The sequence below is a fragment of the Musca autumnalis genome, unplaced genomic scaffold, assembly GCF_047663935.1.
Source record: "Musca autumnalis isolate F117 unplaced genomic scaffold, ASM4766393v1 scaffold_3, whole genome shotgun sequence".
Classification (NCBI taxonomy): domain Eukaryota; kingdom Metazoa; phylum Arthropoda; class Insecta; order Diptera; family Muscidae; genus Musca; species Musca autumnalis.
Genome location: NW_027411866.1, coordinates 213,855,091 through 213,881,271, shown reverse-complemented (window position 1 = coordinate 213,881,271; position 26,181 = coordinate 213,855,091). Strand labels below are relative to the sequence as shown.

The 26,181-nt window shown below is 17.2% G+C and overlaps 1 protein-coding gene and 1 long non-coding RNA gene across 7 annotated transcripts in view; both read left to right on the top strand.

Moving 5' to 3' along the window:
- The window catches only part of NFAT (nuclear factor of activated T cells 3), a 275,534-nt gene that overhangs the window by 117,910 nt on the left and 131,443 nt on the right, over positions 1 to 26,181 (top strand). For 2 of the 6 annotated variants that reach the window (XM_073976623.1, XM_073976625.1), the window contains exon 2: positions 21,857 to 22,538. The exons of 2 other annotated variants lie outside the window; for them this stretch is intronic. In XM_073976623.1, coding sequence (XP_073832724.1) covers positions 22,295 to 22,538 — 244 coding nt within the window. In that variant the 5' untranslated portion in view covers positions 21,857 to 22,294. Of the gene's footprint in view, positions 1 to 21,686; positions 22,539 to 26,181 lie in introns of all 6 variants that reach the window. 2 more of the 6 variants (XM_073976621.1, XM_073976622.1) reach the window with 2 other exon arrangements.
- Positions 6,668 to 9,087, top strand: LOC141398879 (uncharacterized). Its single transcript, XR_012411722.1, has 2 exons — positions 6,668 to 7,373; positions 7,496 to 9,087. It is a non-coding gene; the product is annotated as an uncharacterized lncRNA (long non-coding RNA).

Below are 26,181 nucleotides of genomic sequence, written 5' to 3'. Positions count from 1 at the left end.
GCAATAGCGTTCTTCCTGTGGTTAAAAAAGTTGTAGTCCCCAATTTTCAGCTGAATCGGACAAAAAATGCGACCTGTATGTTGCGAACAAAAATACATGGACAGACGGACAGACGGACGGACACGCATAAATCGACTCAGAAAGTGATTGTATGTATATCCCCAAAAGGAACTGTGGGTTTATTTCATTTCCTTTTGTATGTTACATACAAATGCTCAAAGACATAATACCCCTTACCACTGTGTGGTGTAGGGTATAAAAACGGTAGAATATGGTCCTAAATCATATATAAAAAGCGAAATCTTTTGGAGATGTTAAATATTATAGCAACAAATTCCTTTTGTTCAGAGACTCATAATCACATTTGATTTGGAACATTTCTTCTTTTGACACAACCCCCCAAAAGTGCGGTATTTTTGGAGATTTTGACACAGTATGAAATAAATTTTAATTAAGAGTCTAAAAGTTTAACAAATAATTTCTACCTATACTATCTAATTTTGTAACGTCATTTTCTTAACAAAGTATTTTACTTAGATGTCAAGTTTGTTCTGGGACTTGCAGTGAAATTTTGTGTAGAATATTTATTCTTTTAACACCTTTCGTCTAGAACTAAATTTCATGTTACTTTCATGCATCAACTCCAAAAAAGTACAAAAAAAATTTATTCAAAAAATATTTGGGTGTTTTGTTGGCAAATTTGATGTATATATTATCTTGATATATATTCAAAATACATATTTCATTTATTCGGCGACTTATATTGAAACTTTATGGAGATTATTTTTGTCTTTGATGTCTTCTATCTAGAATAACGTTTTGTGGGACAAAACGTAATAAACTCCGATAAAGTACAACATTAACCCTAAACGTGATTTTACTTTTGGCAGATTCCTGGCGTTTTGGTACGATTTAGAGTTTTGGTGTATTCGGGGACCTATAGTAAAATTTTATGACGAATAATTTTGTAGAATATTTTGATCTGATACGATCACGTTTTAAAGAAGTTTTTAAACGTTTTTGAAAGAAGGGACCAAAAAGACCCCTTTGGTGACTCGTATGAGGGTTAATTTTTTCATAACAAGATACCCCGCATTGTTGTCAGTAATATTGCCAAAGACACTTTATACCTAAAATGCATGGATTCCAAGGAATCTGATGTCGAATATTTCAAAACCTTTAGAAATGGGCGGAACTTTCCACGCCTATTTAGGTTACTTGCGGAGGTAAACATTTAAAACGCTGATACACGTATCTTCTTTTTTTCGGTCCTCTTTCATAATCTGGCCGAATTATCTTGTAATTATTTTTTGTGTTGTACAGTGTAATTGTCCCTCTTTTCAGTAAAAGTCCAATTAATTTATCAACATATTCTTGAGTTTTGAGCATACTCAAAATGTCATTAAATTTGACACAGTGACTCATTTTTTTATACAATTTGCTTCTATTGTTTCAATACAAATAAATAATTTATCGTTGTTTACAAGTAATACGTCAATTGTATTATTATTTAAAACACACACACAAAATATTCGTTGAACTTTTTGGTTGAATTTTTTTATTATTTTTTTTTTAAACAACACGATTGACGTTTTTTGTTTTTCCAAAACCACAAAATTTGTATTTCAATTTTATTTTTTATTAATATTATTATTGTATTTCAATATTTATTTTTAATTTTTTTAATGAATAAATTTTGAATATTTTTTGTATGGGTTTTGTATTTAAATTTTATTTTTTATTAATATTATTATTGTATTTCAATATTATTTTTAATTTCTTTTTTTTTAATGAATAAATTTTGAATAATTTTTATATGGGGTTTCCCTTTTTGCGGTTTGCAAACAAGTTCCCATAAATATTGTTTACGTTCTGTTTTGAATATTTGAATATTTAAAGAAAATGAAAACACCGATTAAACTTTTGCATAAAAAACACATACACGTCACTAACTCTCATAAAAGGCTACAGATTAAGAACAGTTTAAGGCCTGTTTTTGGAATTTTTAACGAAGGTAGTACACATTATTATGAAGGATTAAGGATCTCATTCGTGTAGACTGTAGACGCCTGAAAAATTAATTTGAAAATTTCGAAAATGCTTTGCCAGGTGATTTGGTCGTCGTCTAATTTCACTACTCATCCCTTAGTCCTTGAAAAAGGCATTGATCTTCCATACAATCACAAAAACATTACTTCTTTCTTAGATTTGCAATAAGTAAACTGTGTTGTACAGCTCATTTATTGTCAGATATTACCAGATTTTCCTTCAATGAACATGTAAAGAAACTTCCTAAAATTTCATTACTTCCTTTGTACTTTATTTATTTTTATTTTATTTATTTTTTTTTTTCAAAACAATACTAGAATTTTCTCAAGCTTTAATAATTTTGATAAGAACCAGGAAACCGTTTCACTTCATCATCATAATGACGGTTCCTTTTACTAAATTCTTCTTTTCGAAAATATTTACAACAACAAAATAAACAAATTAAACCTGCTGGACAACTTGTCCAACTCACGACCAACAGAAACTAAAAAAAAATCCCTTTACCAAAATTAAATACTTAAAAACCAACTTAAAAAGGCTTCAACAATAACACCACCACAGAAAGGCTATCATTACCCACAGTCAGATCTTAAATAGCAATAACAGTAAACCTACACTTACTCCGCACACGCTCACTTTACGAACTGGCTTTGATTGGTTGCAGTGGATGACGACAATCTTTTTGCAATAATCATAATACGGTACATTTTGGGGAACAGTGGTTACAAAGTAAAAGGATTGGTTAAAAAAGCCTTCAATATTTTTTATTATCCACAAACATGGATAATTCTATTATCCACAAACGTGGATAATTCTATTATCCACAAACCTGGATAATTTTATTATTTTATTATCCACTTTTGTGGATAATTTTACTAACCACAAATGTGGATAATTTTATTATCCACAAACGTGGATAATTGTATCGTCAACAAACGTGGATAATTTTATTATTTAATTATCCACAATTTAATTATCCAAATTTTATTATCCACAAACATGTATAATTTTTTATCCACAAATGGGAATAATTTTATTATCCACAAACGTGGATAATTTTATTATCTACAAACGTGGATAATTTTATTATCCACAAACGTGGATAATTTTATTATCCACAAACGTGGATAATTTTATTATCCACAAACGTGGATAATTTTATTATCCACAAACGTGGATAATTTTATTATCCACAAACGTGGATTAAATTATTATCCACAAATGTGGATAATTCTATTATTTACAAATGTGGATAATTCTATTATTCACAAATGTGGATAATTCTATTATTCACAAATGTGGATAATTTTATGATCCACAAATGTGGATAATTTTATGATCCACAAACGTAGATAATTTTATTATCCACAAATGTGGATAATTTCATTATAGACAAACGTGGATAATGTTATTGTCCACAAAATGGATAATTTTATTATCCACAAACGTGGATAATTTTATTATCCACAAACGTGGATAATTTTATTATCCACAAACGTGGATAATTTTATTATCCACAAACGTGGATAATTTTATTATCCACAAACGTGGATAATTTTATTATCCACAAACGTGGATAATTTTATTATCCACAAACGTGGATAATTTTATTATCCACAAACGTGGATAATTTTATTATCCACAAACGTGGATAATTTTATTATCCACAAACGTGGATAATTTTATTATCCACAAACGTGGATAATTTTATTATCCACAAACGTGGATAATTTTATTATTTTATTATCAAGAAAGTGGATAATTTTATTAATTAATTATCCGCAAATGTGGATAATTTTATTATTTAATTATCCACAAATGTGGATAATTTTATTATTTAATTATCCACAAAGGTGGATAATTTTATTATTTAATTATCCACATACGTGGATAATTTAATTATTTTATTATTCACAAACGTGGATAATTTTATTGTTTAATTATTAACAAACGTGGATAATTTTATTATTTAATTATCCACAAACGTTGATAATTTTATTATTTAATTATCCAAAAATGTGGATAATTTTATTATTTAATTATCCACAAACGTGGATAATTTTATTATTTAAATATCCACAAACGTGGATAATTTTATTATTTAATTATCCAAATACGTGGATAATTTTATTATTTTATTATCAACAAACGTGGATAAAATAATTTTATTATCCACAAATAATTTTATTATCCACAAACGTGGATAATTTTATTATCCACAAACATGGATAATTTTATTATCCACAAACGTGGATAATTTTATTATCCACAAACATGGATAATTTTATTATCCACAAACGTGGATAATTTTATTATCCACAAACGTGGATTAAATTATTATTCACAAATGTGGATAATTCTATTATTCACAAATGTGGATAATTTTATGATCCACAAACGTGGATAATTTTATTATATAATTATCCACGTGGATAATTTTATTATCCACAATCTTGGATAATTCTATTATCCACAATCTTGGATAATTTTATTATCCACAAACGTGGATAATTTTATTATCCACAAACGTGGATAATTTTATTATCCACAAAACGTGGATAATTTTATTATCCACAGACGTGGATAATTTTATTATCCACAGACGTGGATCATTTTATTATCCACAAACGTGGATAATTTTATTATCCACAAACTTAGATAATTTTATTATTTATTTATCAACAAACGTGGATAATTTTGTTAGTTAATTATCCACGTGGATAATTTTATTATCCACAGACGTGGATAATTTTATTATCCACAAAAGTGGATAATTTTATTATGCACAAACATTGAAAATTTTATTATCCACAAATGTGGGTAATTTTATTATCCACAAAGGTGGGTAATTTTATTATCCACAAACGTGGATAATTTTATTATCCACAAACGTGGATAAGTTTATTCTCCACAAACGTGGATAATTTTATTATCCACAAACGTGGATAAGTTTATTCTCCACAAACGTGGATAAGTTTATTCTCCACAAACGTGGATAATTTTATTATCCACAAAAGTGGATGATTTTATTATCCACAAAAGTGGATGATTTTATTATCCACAAACGTGGATAATTTTATTATCCACAAACGTGGATAATTTTGTTATCCACAAACGTGGATAATTTTATTCTCCACAAACGTGGATAATTTTATTATCCACAAACGTGGATAATTTTATTATCCACAAACGTGGATAATTTTATTATCCACAAACGTGGATAATTTTATTATCCACAAACGTGGATAAGTTTATTCTCCACAAACGTGGATAATTTTATTATCCACAAACGTGGATAAGTTTATTCTCCACAAACGTGGATAATTTTATTATCCACAAAAGTGGATGATTTTATTATCCACAATCGTGGATAGTTTCATTACCCACAAACGTGTATAATAGAACTATCCACAGGAACGTGGATAATTTTATTATCCACAACGTGGATAATTTTATTATCCACAAACGTGGATAATATGATTATCCACAAACGTAGCTAATATGAATATCCAGAAATATGAATAATTTTATTATCCACAAACCTGGATAATTTTATTATCTACAAACGTGGATAATTTTATTATTTAATTATCCACAAATGTGGATAATTTTATTATTTAATTATCCACAAATGTGGATAATTTTATTATTTAATTATCCACAAACGTGGATAATTTTATTTTTTAATTATCCACAAACGTGGATAATTTTATTATTTAATTATCCACAAATGTGGATAATTTTATTATTTGATTATCCACAAATGTGGATAATTTTATTATTTAATTATCCACAAACGTGGATAATTTTATTTTTTAATTATCCACAAACGTGGATAATTTTATTATTTAATTATCCACAAATGTGGATAATTTTATTATTTAATTATCCACAAATGTGGATAATTTTATTATTTAATTATCCACAAACGTGGATAATTTTATTTTTTAATTATCCACAAACGTGGATAATTTTATTATTTAATTATCCACAAATGTGGATAATTTTATTATTTAATTATCCACAAATGTGGATAATTTTATTATTTGATTATCCACAAATGTGGATAATTTTATTATTTAATTATCCACAAACGTGGATAATTTTATTTTTTAATTATCCACAAACGTGGATAATTTTATTATTTAATTATCCACAAATGTGGATAATTTTATTATTTAATTATCCACAAATGTGGATAATTTTATTATTTAATTATCCACAAACGTGGATAATTTTATTTTTTAATTATCCACAAACGTGGATAATTTTATTATTTAATTATCCACAAATGTGGATAATTTTATTATTTAATTATCCACAAATGTGGATAATTTTATTATTTAATTATCCACAAACGTGGATAATTTTATTTTTTAATTATCCACAAACGTGGATAATTTTATTATTTAATTATCCACAAATGTGGATAATTTTATTATTTAATTATCCACAAATGTGGATAATTTTATTATTTAATTATCCACAAACGTGGATAATTTTATTTTTTAATTATCCACAAACGTGGATAATTTTATTATTTAATTATCCACAAATGTGGATAATTTTATTATTTAACTATCCACAAATGTGGATAATTTTATTATTTAATTATCCACAAACGTGGATAATTTTATTTTTTAATTATCCACAAACGTGGATAATTTTATTATCTACAAACGTGGATAAAATTACAATTCATTATACATATTATTAGTCTCCTCTTTACAGAATCCCCTAAAATACCTTCTTTATCTGATAGAAGACATCCTTCTATTCCTAGGAGGTGCTTGCGTCTATAGAATATTATAGAAGGTTTCTTTACGGTCTTTGTGAGTTTACTTCAGTTTCTTTAATTCTTCATGAATTTCGAAATTTCCGTTTTTCACATTTTTGTTACTTCTTTCTTCCCCAGTGTATTTCTGTTTATGTTTGCATTCCAAACAATATAAAAAAATAAATCTCAACCAAAATAAAAGTTGTTATCGATTGATGCACTTTCAAGGTGTTCATCCTTATTGCCTATCACATTGTTGTTCTTGTTGTGGTTTTTTCTTTCCGTTTTTTGATGTCTGTCATTCCCTGACATGGGCGCTGACTCTCTGTTTTTTTTTTTTTTGTTATAATTATTGCCTTTTGTAGAATTGCTAAAAAAAATATTCAATTGCATTGCAACAACAACAAATAATAAACACAATCGATACACTCAGTGCGAATAAATATATAATAATAAACAAGTGGGTATTAGGATGGACCGTTATAAAAATGTATCTAGAAATTTATTTAAAAATTACAATGAAAAAGAAGATGGAGAGACTGTGGGGGTTTAAAGATAAAATTCTTGGGTAATGACTTCAATCATCCATCCTTGAAGTCAATACCAAGCCTTTTATCTTTACCGTTGTGAGGAGAGCATGGAGGTCTTCAGTATATAGATGACCCTTAGTATACCTTCTATTTATAGAAAATTCTATAGAAGACCCTTAGGGGTTTTCAATCTGTAGAAGAATTTTAGGAGGCCTTCTTTCTATCGAAAACAGCGGTACACAGTGTGGCCAACTTCAATATTATGTGAAAACTGCCAAAAATCAATTTTCAAAATATTCCAAAATGTTTATTTTTATTAAAGAACCACCCTAACATATTCCATATTGATACTTGTTTAAACCGAAAAAAAATTTGCTCTGATTTTCCGTTTCTGGTCTGTTGCATTGCGAATCATCACCAATAAAGGTAATGATGAAGACGACGACAACGATGATGATGACGATGTTGTTGTTGTCGTTGGCCATACCTTGAACAGTCATTTGCGAATGATTCTCTCTGTCTGCTGAAGCAAAACTGACTTCTTGTTTTGTGATACGTTGTGTGGAACGTTGTAAAAATAAAATCAGTCTCCCCCCGCTCAACTTCAGCTGCCTAACCATCCTTTCTGTAACAAGAAATCTGGTAAATATACGGATTTCATCTTCATTTTGGCCCAACCGACCGAGTCTACTTCCACCTGAAATGAAACAATGAAAAACAAAATATTTTTGTTGTTTTTCCTTCATTTTTTTTGCTGCAAAGTGAATGTTGTTTTGACAGTCCCCCTTTGGGATTTTTGGCTGATTTTTTTTTCTTAAAGGGAATTAAGTGTTTACTTCAAATTACTTATTTTTTGTAGGAACGAAGAAAAAGTGGAGCAACAACAAAAAGCAAAAGAAGTGTCCTTGCTTAAAACATTTAAACACAGTCCAACAATTTAAGAAAAAACAAAGAAAAATTTGTTTTCAATCAGAAGAAATGGAAAAAAAAATAGAAATTTGGTAAACCCGGAGGACTACAACATTACATTAATAACTAGTACAACTGCCGCTGCACTACATCTTTTTTCCTAACTTTCAACTTACAATAAAATCCAATCTGAAACACCAATATGAATTCTTTACATTATAAATTTATTCCATTCAATTCATTACAATTATCTAAAATTTTCTATCTAAATTAGCAGTAGATAATAGTAGGTGCTTCATTCACAACAATTGAATGTAATTAATGATCGTAATATGAAAAATAAATACAAATTCCCCTCTTTCTGTTTCCCTCCCTCATAATTTAGATACGATTTGTTACTAATTTTCACTTTTTACGACACGTGTAAGCGACCAATTTTATAGGTGAATGAATTTTACAATCCCAAATATTATCTTTAGCCTTCATTAGTTGTCTTTTGTTGGTGGGATCGTGGGGAGAGGGGAGTTATCCACCAATGAATGATAGATAGAACTCACTCACAAACACTTAAATGACAGATGATTGTCTAAGACGTCACTTTACATTATTTTTATTGCTGCCTTTGCTGTTATGTTTACACACATAACTTACATACCTCTACATAGCTCTATCTACCTGATAACATGTTGTAAGTTGTTGGTTGTGTAAACAGAAAATATCTTTTCTCGATTACAACAACTACGTAAAGCTTGCTCGGATTTCTTGGGGTTTTTATTTAGTAAACTGATTTCAGCTTCGGTATTAATGTGTTGAAATTAACCATTTTTTTTAAATAAAATATAAAATATAAAATATAAAATATAAAATATAAAATATAAAATATAAAATATAAAATATAAAATATAAAATATAAAATATAAAATATAAAATATAAAATATAAAATATAAAATATAAAATATAAAATATAAAATATAAAATATAAAATATAAAATATAAAATATAAAATATAAAATATAAAATATAAAATATAAAATATAAAATATAAAATATAAAATATAAAATATAAAATATAAAATATAAAATATAAAATATAAAATATAAAATATAAAATATAAAATATAAAATATAAAATATAAAATATAAAATATAAAATATAAAATATAAAATATAAAATATAAAATATAAAATATAAAATATAAAATATAAAATATAAAATATAAAATATAAAATATAAAATATAAAATATAAAATATAAAATATAAAATATAAAATATAAAATATAAAATATAAAATATAAAATATAAAATATAAAATATAAAATATAAAATATAAAATATAAAATATAAAATATAAAATATAAAATATAAAATATAAAATATAAAATATAAAATATAAAATATAAAATATAAAATATAAAATATAAAATATAAAATATAAAATATAAAATATAAAATATAAAATATAAAATATAAAATATAAAATATAAAATATAAAATATAAAATATAAAATATAAAATATAAAATATAAAATATAAAATATAAAATATAAAATATAAAATATAAAATATAAAATATAAAATATAAAATATAAAATATAAAATATAAAATATAAAATATAAAATATAAAATATAAAATATAAAATATAAAATATAAAATATAAAATATAAAATATAAAATATAAAATATAAAATATAAAATATAAAATATAAAATATAAAATATAAAATATAAAATAAAACAACAAAAAAAACATTGTTCCACAACATCCCATACGGGACAAGGGAGACTTCTCTCATATCAATGAGTGCATACCCGATTCATATTAGCTCAATGATATGGGACCTACTGTTTATCGCCGAGTCCGAACGGCGTGCCTTAAGACACCACTTGTAGAGAAGTTTTTCAAGGCTGATATACTCAGGAAATGTCGCCAACATTACTGAGGGGTATTTTGCCACCGTTGAAAAATGTTTGATGTTACCTGGCCGGGGAATCGAACCACTGACCTTCTGCGTGCAAGGCGGGTGTGCATACCATTGCACCACGGTGGCACCCAATATAAAATATAAAATATAAAATATAAAATATAAAATATAAAATATAAAATATAAAATATAAAATATAAAATATAAAATATAAAATATAAAATATAAAATATAAAATATAAAATATAAAATATAAAATATAAAATATAAAATATAAAATATAAAATATAAAATATAAAATATAAAATATAAAATATAAAATATAAAATATAAAATATAAAATATAAAATATAAAATATAAAATATAAAATATAAAATATAAAATATAAAATATAAAATATAAAATATAAAATATAAAATATAAAATATAAAATATAAAATATAAAATATAAAATATAAAATATAAAATATAAAATATAAAATATAAAATATAAAATATAAAATATAAAATATAAAATATAAAATATAAAATATAAAATATAAAATATAAAATATAAAATATAAAATATAAAATATAAAATATAAAATATAAAATATAAAATATAAAATATAAAATATAAAATATAAAATATAAAATATAAAATATAAAATATAAAATATAAAATATAAAATATAAAATATAAAATATAAAATATAAAATATAAAATATAAAATATAAAATATAAAATATAAAATATAAAATATAAAATATAAAATATAAAATATAAAATATAAAATATAAAATATAAAATATAAAATATAAAATATAAAATATAAAATATAAAATATAAAATATAAAATATAAAATATAAAATATAAAATATAAAATATAAAATATAAAATATAAAATATAAAATATAAAATATAAAATATAAAATATAAAATATAAAATATAAAATATAAAATATAAAATATAAAATATAAAATATAAAATATAAAATATAAAATATAAAATATAAAATATAAAATATAAAATATAAAATATAAAATATAAAATATAAAATATAAAATATAAAATATAAAATATAAAATATAAAATATAAAATATAAAATATAAAATATAAAATATAAAATATAAAATATAAAATATAAAATATAAAATATAAAATATAAAATATAAAATATAAAATATAAAATATAAAATATAAAATATAAAATATAAAATATAAAATATAAAATATAAAATATAAAATATAAAATATAAAATATAAAATATAAAATATAAAATATAAAATATAAAATATAAAATATAAAATATAAAATATAAAATATAAAATATAAAATATAAAATATAAAATATAAAATATAAAATATAAAATATAAAATATAAAATATAAAATATAAAATATAAAATATAAAATATAAAATATAAAATATAAAATATAAAATATAAAATATAAAATATAAAATATAAAATATAAAATATAAAATATAAAATATAAAATATAAAATATAAAATATAAAATATAAAATATAAAATATAAAATATAAAATATAAAATATAAAATATAAAATATAAAATATAAAATATAAAATATAAAATATAAAATATAAAATATAAAATATAAAATATAAAATATAAAATATAAAATATAAAATATAAAATATAAAATATAAAATATAAAATATAAAATATAAAATATAAAATATAAAATATAAAATATAAAATATAAAATATAAAATATAAAATATAAAATATAAAATATAAAATATAAAATATAAAATATAAAATATAAAATATAAATATAAAATATAAAATATAAAATATAAAATATAAAATATAAAATATAAAATATAAAATATAAAATATAAAATATAAAATATAAAATATAAAATATAAAATATAAAATATAAAATATAAAATATAAAATATAAAATATAAAATATAAAATATAAAATATAAAATATAAAATATAAAATATAAAATATAAAATATAAAATATAAAATATAAAATATAAAATATAAAATATAAAATATAAAATATAAAATATAAAATATAAAATATAAAATATAAAATATAAAATATAAAATATAAAATATAAAATATAAAATATAAAATATAAAATATAAAATATAAAATATAAAATATAAAATATAAAATATAAAATATAAAATATAAAATATAAAATATAAAATATAAAATATAAAATATAAAATATAAAATATAAAATATAAAATATAAAATATAAAATATAAAATATAAAATATAAAATATAAAATATAAAATATAAAATATAAAATATAAAATATAAAATATAAAATATAAAATATAAAATATAAAATATAAAATATAAAATATAAAATATAAAATATAAAATATAAAATATAAAATATAAAATATAAAATATAAAATATAAAATATAAAATATAAAATATAAAATATAAAATATAAAATATAAAATATAAAATATAAAATATAAAATATAAAATATAAAATATAAAATATAAAATATAAAATATAAAATATAAAATATAAAATATAAAATATAAAATATAAAATATAAAATATAAAAATATAAAATATAAAATATAAAATATAAAATATAAAATATAAAATATAAAATATAAAATATAAAATATAAAATATAAAATATAAAATATAAAATATAAAATATAAAATATAAAATATAAAATATAAAATATAAAATATAAAATATAAAATATAAAATATAAAATATAAAATATAAAATATAAAATATAAAATATAAAATATAAAATATAAAATATAAAATATAAAATATAAAATATAAAATATAAAATATAAAATATAAAATATAAAATATAAAATATAAAATATAAAATATAAAATATAAAATATAAAATATAAAATATAAAATATAAAATATAAAATATAAAATATAAAATATAAAATATAAAATATAAAATATAAAATATAAAATATAAAATATAAATATAAAATATAAAATATAAAATATAAAATATAAAATATAAAATATAAAATATAAAATATAAAATATAAAATATAAAATATAAAATATAAAATATAAAATATAAAATATAAAATATAAAATATAAAATATAAAATATAAAATATAAAATATAAAATATAAAATATAAAATATAAAATATAAAATATAAAATATAAAATATAAAATATAAAATATAAAATATAAAATATAAAATATAAAATATAAAATATAAAATATAAAATATAAAATATAATATAAAATATAAAATATAAAATATAAAATATAAAATATAAAATATAAAATATAAAATATAAAATATAAAAATATAAAATATAAAATATAAAATATAAAATATAAAATATAAAATATAAAATATAAAATATAAAATATAAAATATAAAATATAAAATATAAAATATAAAATATAAAATATAAAATATAAATATAAAATATAAAATATAAAATATAAATATAAAATATAAAATATAAAATATAAAATATAAAATATAAAATATAAAATATAAAATATAAAATATAAAATATAAAATATAAAATATAAAATATAAAATATAAAATATAAAATATAAAATATAAAATATAAAATATAAAATATAAAATATAAAATATAAAATATAAAATATAAAATATAAAATATAAAATATAAAATATAAAATATAAAATATAAAATATAAAATATAAAATATAAAATATAAAATATAAAATATAAATATAAAATATAAAATATAAAATATAAATATAAAATATAAAATATAAAATATAAAATATAAAATATAAAATATAAAATATAAAAATATAAAATATAAAATATAAAATATAAAATATAAAATATAAAATATAAAATATAAAATATAAAATATAAAATATAAAATATAAAATATAAAATATAAATATAAAATATAAAATATAAAATATAAAATATAAAATATAAAATATAAATATAAAATATAAATATAAAATTAAAATATAAAATATAAAATATAAAATATAAAATATAAAATATAAAATATAAAATATAAAATATAAAATATAAAATATAAAATATAAAATATAAAATATAAAATATAAAATATAAAATATAAAATATAAAATATAAAATATAAAATATAAAATATAAAATATAAAATATAAAATATAAATATAAAATTAAAATATAAAATATAAAATATAAAATATAAAATATAAAATATAAAATATAAAATATAAAATATAAAATATAAAATATAAAATATAAAATATAAAATATAAAATATAAAATATAAAATATAAAATATAAAATATAAAATATAAAATATAAAATATAAAATATAAATATATAAAATATAAAATATAAAATATAAAATATAAAATATAAAATATAAAATATAAAATATAAAATATAAAATATAAAATATAAAATATAAAATATAAAATATAAAATATAAAATATAAAATAAAATATAAAATATAAAATATAAAATATAAAATATAAAATATAAAATATAAAATATAAAATATAAAATATAAAATATAAAATATAAAATATAAAATATAAAATATAAAATATAAAATATAAAATATAAAATATAAAATATAAAATATAAAATATAAAATATAAAATATAAAATATAAAATATAAAATATAAAATATAAAATATAAAATATAAAATATAAAATATAAAATATAAAATATAAAATATAAAATATAAAATATAAAATATAAAATATAAAATATAAAATATAAAATATAAATATAAAATATAAAATATAAAATATAAAATATAAAATATAAAATATAAAATATAAAATATAAAATATAAAATATAAAATATAAAATATAAAATATAAAATATAAAATATAAAATATAAAATATAAAATATAAAATATAAAATATAAAATATAAAATATAAAATATAAAATATAAAATATAAAATATAAAATATAAAATATAAAATATAAAATATAAAATATAAAATATAAAATATAAAATATAAAATATAAAATATAAAATATAAAATATAAAATATAAAATATAAAATATAAAATATAAAATATAAAATATAAAATATAAAATATAAAATATAAAATATAAAATATAAATATAAAATATAAAAATATAAAATATAAAATATAAAATATAAAATATAAAATATAAAATATAAAATATAAAATATAAAATATAAAATATAAATATAAAATATATAAAATATAAAATATAAAATATAAAATATAAAATATAAAATATAAAATATAAAATATAAAATATAAAATATAAAATATAAAATATAAAATATAAAATATAAAATATAAAATATAAAATATAAAATATAAAATATAAAATATAAAATATAAAATATAAAATATAAATATTAAATATAAAATATAAAATATAAAATATAAAAATATAAAAATAAATATAAAATATAAAATATAAAATATAAAATATAAAATATAAAATATAAAATATAAAATATAAAATATAAAATATAAAATATAAAATATAAAATATAAAATATAAAATATAAAATATAAAATATAAAATATAAAATATAAAATATAAAATATAAAATATAAAATATAAAATATAAAATATAAAATATAAAATATAAAATATAAAATATAAAATATAAAATATAAAATATAAAATATAAAATATAAAATATAAAATATAAAATATAAAATATAAATATAAAATATAAAATATAAAATATAAAATATAAAATATAAAATATAAAATATAAAATATAAATATAAAATATAAAATATAAAATATAAAATATAAAATATAAAATATAAAATATAAAATATAAAATATAAAATATAAAATATAAAATATAAAATATAAAATATAAAATATAAAATATAAAATATAAAATATAAAATATAAAATATAAAATATAAAATATAAAATATAAAATATAAAATATAAAATATAAAATATAAAATATAAAATATAAAATATAAAATATAAAATATAAAATATAAAATATAAAATATAAAATATAAAATATAAAATATAAAATATAAAATATAAAATATAAAATATAAAATATAAAATATAAAATATAAAATATAAAATATAAAATATAAAATATAAAATATAAAATATAAAATATAAAATATAAAATATAAAATATAAAATATAAAATATAAAATATAAAATATAAAATATAAAATATAAAATATAAAATATAAAATATAAAATATAAAATATAAAATATAAAATATAAAATATAAAATATAAAATATAAAATATAAAATATAAAATATAAAATATAAAATATAAAATATAAAATATAAAATATAAAATATAAAATATAAAATATAAAATATAAAATATAAAATATAAAATATAAAATATAAAATATAAAATATAAAATATAAAATATAAAATATAAAATATAAAATATAAAATATAAAATATAAAATATAAAATATAAAATATAAAATATAAAATATAAAATATAAAATATAAAATATAAAATATAAAATATAAAATATAAAATATAAAATATAAAATATAAAATATAAAATATAAAATATAAAATATAAAATATAAAATATAAAATATAAAATATAAAATATAAAATATAAAATATAAAATATAAAATATAAAATATAAAATATAAAATATAAAATATAAAATATAAAATATAAAATATAAAATATAAAATATAAAATATAAAATATAAAATATAAAATATAAAATATAAAATATAAAATATAAAATATAAAATATAAAATATAAAATATAAAATATAAAATATAAAATATAAAATATAAAATATAAAATATAAAATATAAAATATAAAATATAAAATATAAAATATAAAATATAAAATATAAAATATAAAATATAAAATATAAAATATAAAATATAAAATATAAAATATAAAATATAAAATATAAAATATAAAATATAAAATATAAAATATAAAATATAAAATATAAAATATAAAATATAAAATATAAAATATAAAATATAAAATATAAAATATAAAATATAAAATATAAAATATAAAATATAAAATATAAAATATAAAAATATAAATATAAAATATAAAATATAAAATATAAAATATAAAATATAAAATATAAAATATAAAATATAAAATATAAAATATAAAATATAAAATATAAAATATAAAATATAAAATATAAAATATAAAATATAAAATATAAAATATAAAATATAAAATATAAAATATAAAATATAAAATATAAAATATAAAATATAAAATATAAAATATAAAATATAAAATATAAAATATAAAATATAAAATATAAAATATAAAATATAAAATATAAAATATAAAATATAAAATATAAAATATAAAATATAAAATATAAAATATAAAATATAAAATATAAAATATAAAATATAAAATATAAAATATAAAATATAAAATATAAAATATAAAATATAAAATATAAAATATAAAATATAAAATATAAAATATAAAATATAAAATATAAAATATAAAATATAAAATATAAAATATAAAATATAAAATATAAAATATAAAATATAAAATATAAAATATAAAATATAAAATATAAAATATAAAATATAAAATATAAAATATAAAATATAAAATATAAAATATAAAATATAAAATATAAAATATAAAATATAAAATATAAAATATAAAATATAAAATATAAAATATAAAATATAAAATATAAAATATAAAATATAAAATATAAAATATAAAATATAAAATATAAAATATAAAATATAAAATATAAAATATAAAATATAAAATATAAAATATAAAATATAAAATATAAAATATAAAATATAAAATATAAAATATAAAATATAAAATATAAAATATAAAATATAAAATATAAAATATAAAATATAAAATATAAAATATAAAATATAAAATATAAAATATAAAATATAAAATATAAAATATAAAATATAAAATATAAAATATAAAATATAAAATATAAAATATAAAATATAAAATATAAAATATAAAATATAAAATATAAAATATAAAATATAAAATATAAAATATAAAATATAAAATATAAAATATAAAATATAAAATATAAAATATAAAATATAAAATATAAAATATAAAATATAAAATATAAAATATAAAATATAAAATATAAAATATAAAATATAAAATATAAAATATAAAATATAAAATATAAAATATAAAATATAAAATATAAAATATAAAATATAAAATATAAAATATAAAATATAAAATATAAAATATAAAATATAAAATATAAAATATAAAATATAAAATATAAAATATAAAATATAAAATATAAAATATAAAATATAAAATATAAAATATAAAATATAAAATATAAAATATAAAATATAAAATATAAAATATAAAATATAAAATATAAAATATAAAATATAAAATATAAAATATAAAATATAAAATATAAAATATAAAATATAAAATATAAAATATAAAATATAAAATATAAAAATATAAAATATAAAATATAAAATATAAAATATAAAATATAAAATATAAAATATAAAATATAAAATATAAAATATAAAATATAAAATATAAAATATAAAATATAAAATATAAAATATAAAATATAAAATATAAAATATAAAATATAAAATATAAAATATAAAATATAAAATATAAAATATAAAATATAAAATATAAAATATAAAATATAAAATATAAAATATAAAATATAAAATATAAAATATAAAATATAAAATATAAAATATAAAATATAAAATATAAAATATAAAATATAAAATATAAAATATAAAATATAAAATATAAAATATAAAATATAAAATATAAAATATAAAATATAAAATATAAAATATAAAATATAAAATATAAAATATAAAATATAAAATATAAAATATAAAATATAAAATATAAAATATAAAATATAAAATATAAAATATAAAATATAAAATATAAAATATAAAATATAAAATATAAAATATAAAATATAAAATATAAAATATAAAATATAAAATATAAAATATAAAATATAAAATATAAAATATAAAATATAAAATATAAAATATAAAATATAAAATATAAAATATAAAATATAAAATATAAAATATAAAATATAAAATATAAAATATAAAATATAAAATATAAAATATAAAATATAAAATATAAAATATAAAATATAAAATATAAAATATAAAATATAAAATATAAAATATAAAATATAAAATATAAAATATAAAATATAAAATATAAAATATAAAATATAAAATATAAAATATAAAATATAAAATATAAAATATAAAATATAAAATATAAAATATAAAATATAAAATATAAAATATAAAATATAAAATATAAAATATAAAATATAAAATATAAAATATAAAATATAAAATATAAAATATAAAATATAAAATATAAAATATAAAATATAAAATATAAAATATAAAATATAAAATATAAAATATAAAATATAAAATATAAAATATAAAATATAAAATATAAATATAAAATATAAAATATAAAATATAAAATATAAAATATAAAATATAAAATATAAAATATAAAATATAAAATATAAAATATAAAATATAAAATATAAAATATAAAATATAAAATATAAAATATAAAATATAAAATATAAAATATAAAATATAAAATATAAAATATAAAATATAAAATATAAAATATAAAATATAAAATATAAAATATAAAATATAAAATATAAAATATAAAATATAAAATATAAAATATAAAATATAAAATATAAAATATAAAATATAAAATATAAAATATAAAATATAAAATATAAAATATAAAATATAAAATATAAAATATAAAATATAAAATATAAAATATAAAATATAAAATATAAAATATAAAATATAAAATATAAAATATAAAATATAAAATATAAAATATAAAATATAAAATATAAAATATAAAATATAAAATATAAAATATAAAATATAAAATATAAAATATAAAATATAAAATATAAAATATAAAATATAAAATATAAAATATAAAATATAAAATATAAAATATAAAATATAAAATATAAAATATAAAATATAAAATATAAAATATGAAATATAAAATATAAAATATAAAATATAAAATATAAAATATAAAATATAAAATATAAAATATAAAATATAAAATATAAAATATAAAATATAAAATATAAAATATAAAATATAAAATATAAAATATAAAATATAAAATATAAAATATAAAATATAAAATATAAAATATAAAATATAAAATATAAAATATAAAATATAAAATATAAAATATAAAATATAAAATATAAAATATAAAATATAAAATATAAAATATAAAATATAAAATATAAAATATAAAATATAAAATATAAAATATAAAATATAAAATATAAAATATAAAATATAAAATATAAAATATAAAATATAAAATATAAAATATAAAATATAAAATATAAAATATAAAATATAAAATATAAAATATAAAATATAAAATATAAAATATAAAATATAAAATATAAAATATAAAATATAAAATATAAAATATAAAATATAAAATATAAAATATAAAATATAAAATATAAAATATAAAATATAAAATATAAAATATAAAATATAAAATATAAAATATAAAATATAAAATATAAAATATAAAATATAAAATATAAAATATAAAATATAAAATATAAAATATAAAATATAAAATATAAAATATAAAATATAAAATATAAAATATAAAATATAAAATATAAAATATAAAATATAAAATATAAAATATAAAATATAAAATATAAAATATAAAATATAAAATATAAAATATAAAATATAAAATATAAAATATAAAATATAAAATATAAAATATAAAATATAAAATATAAAATATAAAATATAAAATATAAAATATAAAATATAAAATATAAAATATAAAATATAAAATATAAAATATAAAATATAAAATATAAAATATAAAATATAAAATATACAATACAAAATTTAAAAATTATATTTAATTAAAATTTAAAATATATACTAAAAAAATAAAAAATAACTTGCATAACATTATCTGTATATCGAATTTTCGTCATAAAAAGCAATTGTTCCTCAATATATGACAGCAGTGTTATATCAGTGTTAAGCTGCAACTTAAGTGGACTTAATTTGTGTTAACCTTATAATTTTTATTAAATTAAATACGAAAGTTAAACAACGACGACGACAACAACAGCGATTACAGCAACAAAAAGAAAAAAAATTAAATAATTTTGTTTACATGCTCTCATTTTTTTTTTTTTTTTTGAAACGAGATAAAACCAACTGTTTGTAATGTCTGAAGAATAAATAAGTAGAAGGCAAAATGAAAACGGAAAACATGACAATAATGCATCTGTTACAAAGTGCCCTGCAGCAGCAAGCAGACTTCGGAACTGTGTTTGCGATAATGTCAATAAGTAAACTTTCTTAAGAAAAAAACCAAATAAAACACAACACAGTATCCAAAATAAATTTTGAAGTGACAGTTTTGTAAAATAATATTTTCATGACAAATAAGCAGGAGGAGAATAATTAAAACAACCACCATTCCGAACCAAGAGATAAACAAGCCGGACAATGCTCTAAGTCCAAGCAAAAGTGATAACGACCCTCTCTTTCTTCTTAATGTTATACATTTTATTAAATTTGTTTTTCTTCGACGTTTTTCCTCTTGTTCTTCTTCTTCAGTTAATGCATATTTTAAGAATTTTTTAACAAAACAACAAATTAAGAATTTGTTTAACAACAACAACAGCAGCAGCATCAACAATCATCATCAGCTGCTGATAATTACAGAAAAAATTCTGTAGAACAACAACCACACCACCAACAAAAATTTTAACATCAACCAAAGAATTTTATATTCCAAAAAAAAAAAAAAAAAAAAAAATAAAAGTTAAACAAAACAACAACAAAATCATGCCGCAATCCAAATCCACAGTTGTAAATATACAATAAATAATTTATTAAGTTTTAAAATACCAAAAAAAGTTAATAAAACAAGAAATCAGTGAATGAAAAGAATATTAAAGAATATTCTATAAAAAAAAAATATTTATTATAACTCTCACAAATTGCCTGTCTGCCTATCAATCGCCAAAACGACGACGGGCCTCATAAAACACAATGCGTTTTACATATAACCAATACAATGGCTACGATTCCGGTTATCGGATTCCCTCGAAAATCCATCACAGCAATCTTAACAGCAGTAGCAACACCAACAACACCAATGGTCATCATAGTCATCACAGCCATACCAATGGCAACAACAATTGCCTTGGTAGCAACAACAATAATGGCAACACCACCACCAGCAATCATTCAAATTCCATTACCTATTATCATCCGTATTATAAAAGTAATTTTGGTAAGCCACGATTTTTTTTTTTGAAAAAAATATTATTTGAAATTTAGAAATTTAAGTGAATGAGAATTATTTTATAATGTAACGGTATAAGGCCTACTAAGGGTCTTCTACAAATAGAATTCCACATTACTATATTCTGTATATCGCCTTAAAGTTTTCTACATAAGAGCTCAGGAGGGTTTCTGTTGTCTATAGAAGACCTCAAGAGGTTTCCTTAAAAGGGTTCTACATAAGAGCTCAGGACGGTTTCTGTTGTCTACAGAAGACCTCCAGAGGTTTTCTATGGTCTATAGAAGACCCCAGGATACCTTCTGTGTAGAAGGCTACAAGAGGTCTTCTGTTGTCTATAGAAGACCTCAAAAGGCCTTTCCATATCTACAGAAGACAACAAGAGGCCTTCTGTTTCTTATACAAAACCTAAAGATGTCTTCTGTTATCTATGGAAGACCTGAAGAGGTCTTCTTCTGTTGTTTATAGAAGACAGAAGACCTCTTTTCTGTTGTCTTTGAGAGATCTCAAGAAGCCTTCTGTTATTTATAGAAGGCATCAATAGAATACCTCGAGACGCCTTCTGTTGTTTATAGATGGCCTCAAGATGCCTTCTGTTGTTTATAGAAGGCATCAAGAGGCCTTCTGTTGTCTATGGAAGCTCTCAAGAGGTCTTCTTTTGTCTCTGGAAGACCTCAAGAGGTCTTCTTTTGTCTGTGGAAGACCTCAAGAGGTCTTCTGTTGCCTGTGGAAGACCTCATGAGGTCTTCTGCTGTCTATAAAATACCTCAAGGGGTCTTCTATTGTCTAAAGTGGACTACAATAAGATTTCAATAGGTCTTATGTGTCCATAGAAGACCTTAAGAGGCCTTCTGTGTCTTCAAAAGACCTTCAGTGGTTCCAAAAACTCTTGGAGGGGTGTCCATAGAAGAGTTTTTGTGTTCATAGAAGAACTTAAGAGTCCTTCTGTGTCCATAGAATACCTCAAGAAGTCTTTTGCTGTCCATAGAAGCCCTCAATAGGTGCTCTGTTGTCTATTAAAGACCTGTAAAAATCTTCTGTTGTCAATAGAAGAACTCAAGGGGTTTTCTATAGTCTGTAGGACCTCTCCAGACGACTTCTGTTGCCTTTAAAATAGCTCAGTAGGTGTTCTGTTGCCTTTAAAAGACCTCAGTAGGTCTTCTGTTGTCTAGAGAACACCTCCAGATTTCTTCCGCTGTCTACAGCACACCTCAAGAGTTCTTCTGTTGTCTACAGCACACCTCAAGAGGTCTTCTGTTGTCTACAGAACACCTCAAGAGGTCTTCTGTTGTCCATAGAAGACCTCAAGTGATCTATGTAGTTTATAGAAGACCTCAAGAGACCTTCTGTTGTCTATATAATACCTCAAGAAACCTCTGTTGTCTGAAAATGACCTTAAGAAACTTCTGTTGCCTATAGAAGATCTCAAGGGACGTCCGTTGTCTATAGAAGACCTCAATAGGTCTTCTGCTGTCTTCAGAGGACTTCAAGTGGACTTCTGTTGTCTGTGGAAGACACCAAGATGCTTTCTGTTGTCTATGGAAGACCTTAAGAGGTCTTCTGTTGTCTAAAGAAGACCTAACGAGATTCTCTGTTGTAAATAGAAGATTACACGAGGTCTTCTGTTGTATTTAGAAGATCTGTACGGGCCTTCTTTTGTCTATAGAATACCTCAAGATGTTTTTTGTTGCCTATAGAAGACCTCAAGAGGTCTTCTTTTGTCCATAGAATACGGTAAGAGGCATTCTGTTGTCTTTAAACATCCCAAGAGGTCTTCTGTTGTCTGTAGAAGACTTCAGGAGTCTTTCTATGGTCTATCAAAGTCCTCAAGAGGTCTTTCGTGGTCTATAGAAGACGCCAAGACGACTTTTATGGTCTATAGAGGACCTCAAGAGGTCTTCTGTTCCCTAAAGGAGACTTCATAAGTTCGTTCGTTGTTTTTAGAGGACCTCTGGAGTCTTTCTATGACCTATGGAGAAGGCCTCAAGAGATCTTTTGTGGTCTTTTTTGTCGATAGAAGACCTCAAGATTTCTTTTGTGGTCTATAGAAAACCTAGAGAGGTTTACTTCAGTCTATAGAATACTTTAAGATGCCTTTTGTTGTCTATATAGCCCTTCGAGAGATCCTCTGTTGTCTGTCGAAGACAGGAGCTTTCTATGATCTATAGAAGACCTCAAAACCTCTCCTGTTGTCTATATAAGGCCTCAGGAGGTCTTATGTTTCCATATAAGACCTCAAGAGGTCTTCTGGTTATAAATGACCTCAGAAGTATTCCTAGGGTATATGGAAGACCTCAAGAGGTCTTTTATGGTCTATAGAATACCGCAAGAGGTCTTCAGTTGTCTATAGAAGACCACAGGAGGTCTTCTATTGTCTATGGAAGACCTCAAAGGTGTTTCGTTGTCTATAGAAGATATAGGCCGCAGTGGCCTATAAAAAATCTTCAATAACATTTTATAGGCCACTGTGGCTTATGAAAATTTTTCTACAAAATTTTATTGGCCACTGTGGCCTATGACAACTTTTCTAAAAAATTTTATAGGCCACTGTGGTATATGAACATTTTTCTATAAAATTTTATTGGCCACTGTGTCCTATGACAAATTTTCTAGGCCACTGTGGCCTATGACAAATTTTCTAGAACATTTTATAGGCCACTGTGGCTTATGAAAATTTTTCAATGCAATTTTATAGACCACTGTAGCCTATGAAAATGTATAGAAAATTTTTCATAGGCCACAGTGGCCTAAAAAATTGCATTGAAAAATTTTCATAAGCCACAGTGGCCTATAAAATGTTCTAGAAAATTTGTCATAGGCCACAGTGGCCTAGAAAATTTGTCATAGGACACAGTGGCCAATAAAATTTTATAGAAAAATGTTCATATACCACAGTGGCCTATAAAATTTTATAGAAAAGTTGTCATAGGCCACAGTGGCCTATAAAAATTTATAGAAAATTTGTCATAGGCCACAGTGCCTTATACAATTTTATAGAAAATTTGTCATAGACCACAGTGGCCTATAAAATTTTATAGAAAATTAGTCATAGGCCACAGTGGCCAATAAACTTTTGTAGAAAAATTTTCATAGGCCACAGTGACCTATACATTTTTTTAGAAAATTTTTCATAGGCCACAGTGGTCTTTAAAATGTTATAGACAATTTTTTATAGACCACTGCGGCCTATATCTTCTATAGACAACTGAAGCCCTCTTGCGGTATTCTATAGACCATAAAAGACCTCTATAGAATACCCCAGGAGGTCTTCTATTGTCTATGGAAGACCTCAAAGGTGTTTCGTTGTCCATAGAAGATATAGGGCGCAGTGGCCTATACAAAATTTTCTATAACATTTTATCGGTTACTGTGGCCTATGAAAATTTTTCTACAAAATTTTATTGGCCACTGTGGCCTATGAAAAATTTTCTATAAAATTTTATTGGCCACTGTGGCCTATGAACAATTTTCTACAAAATTTTATAGGCCACTGTGGCCTATGAAAAGTTTTCTATAAAATTTTATAGGCCACTGTGGCATATGAAAAATTTTCTACAAAATTTTATAGGCCACTGTGGCCTATGAAAAATTTTCTATAGAATTTTATGGGCCACTGTGCCCTATGAAAAATTTT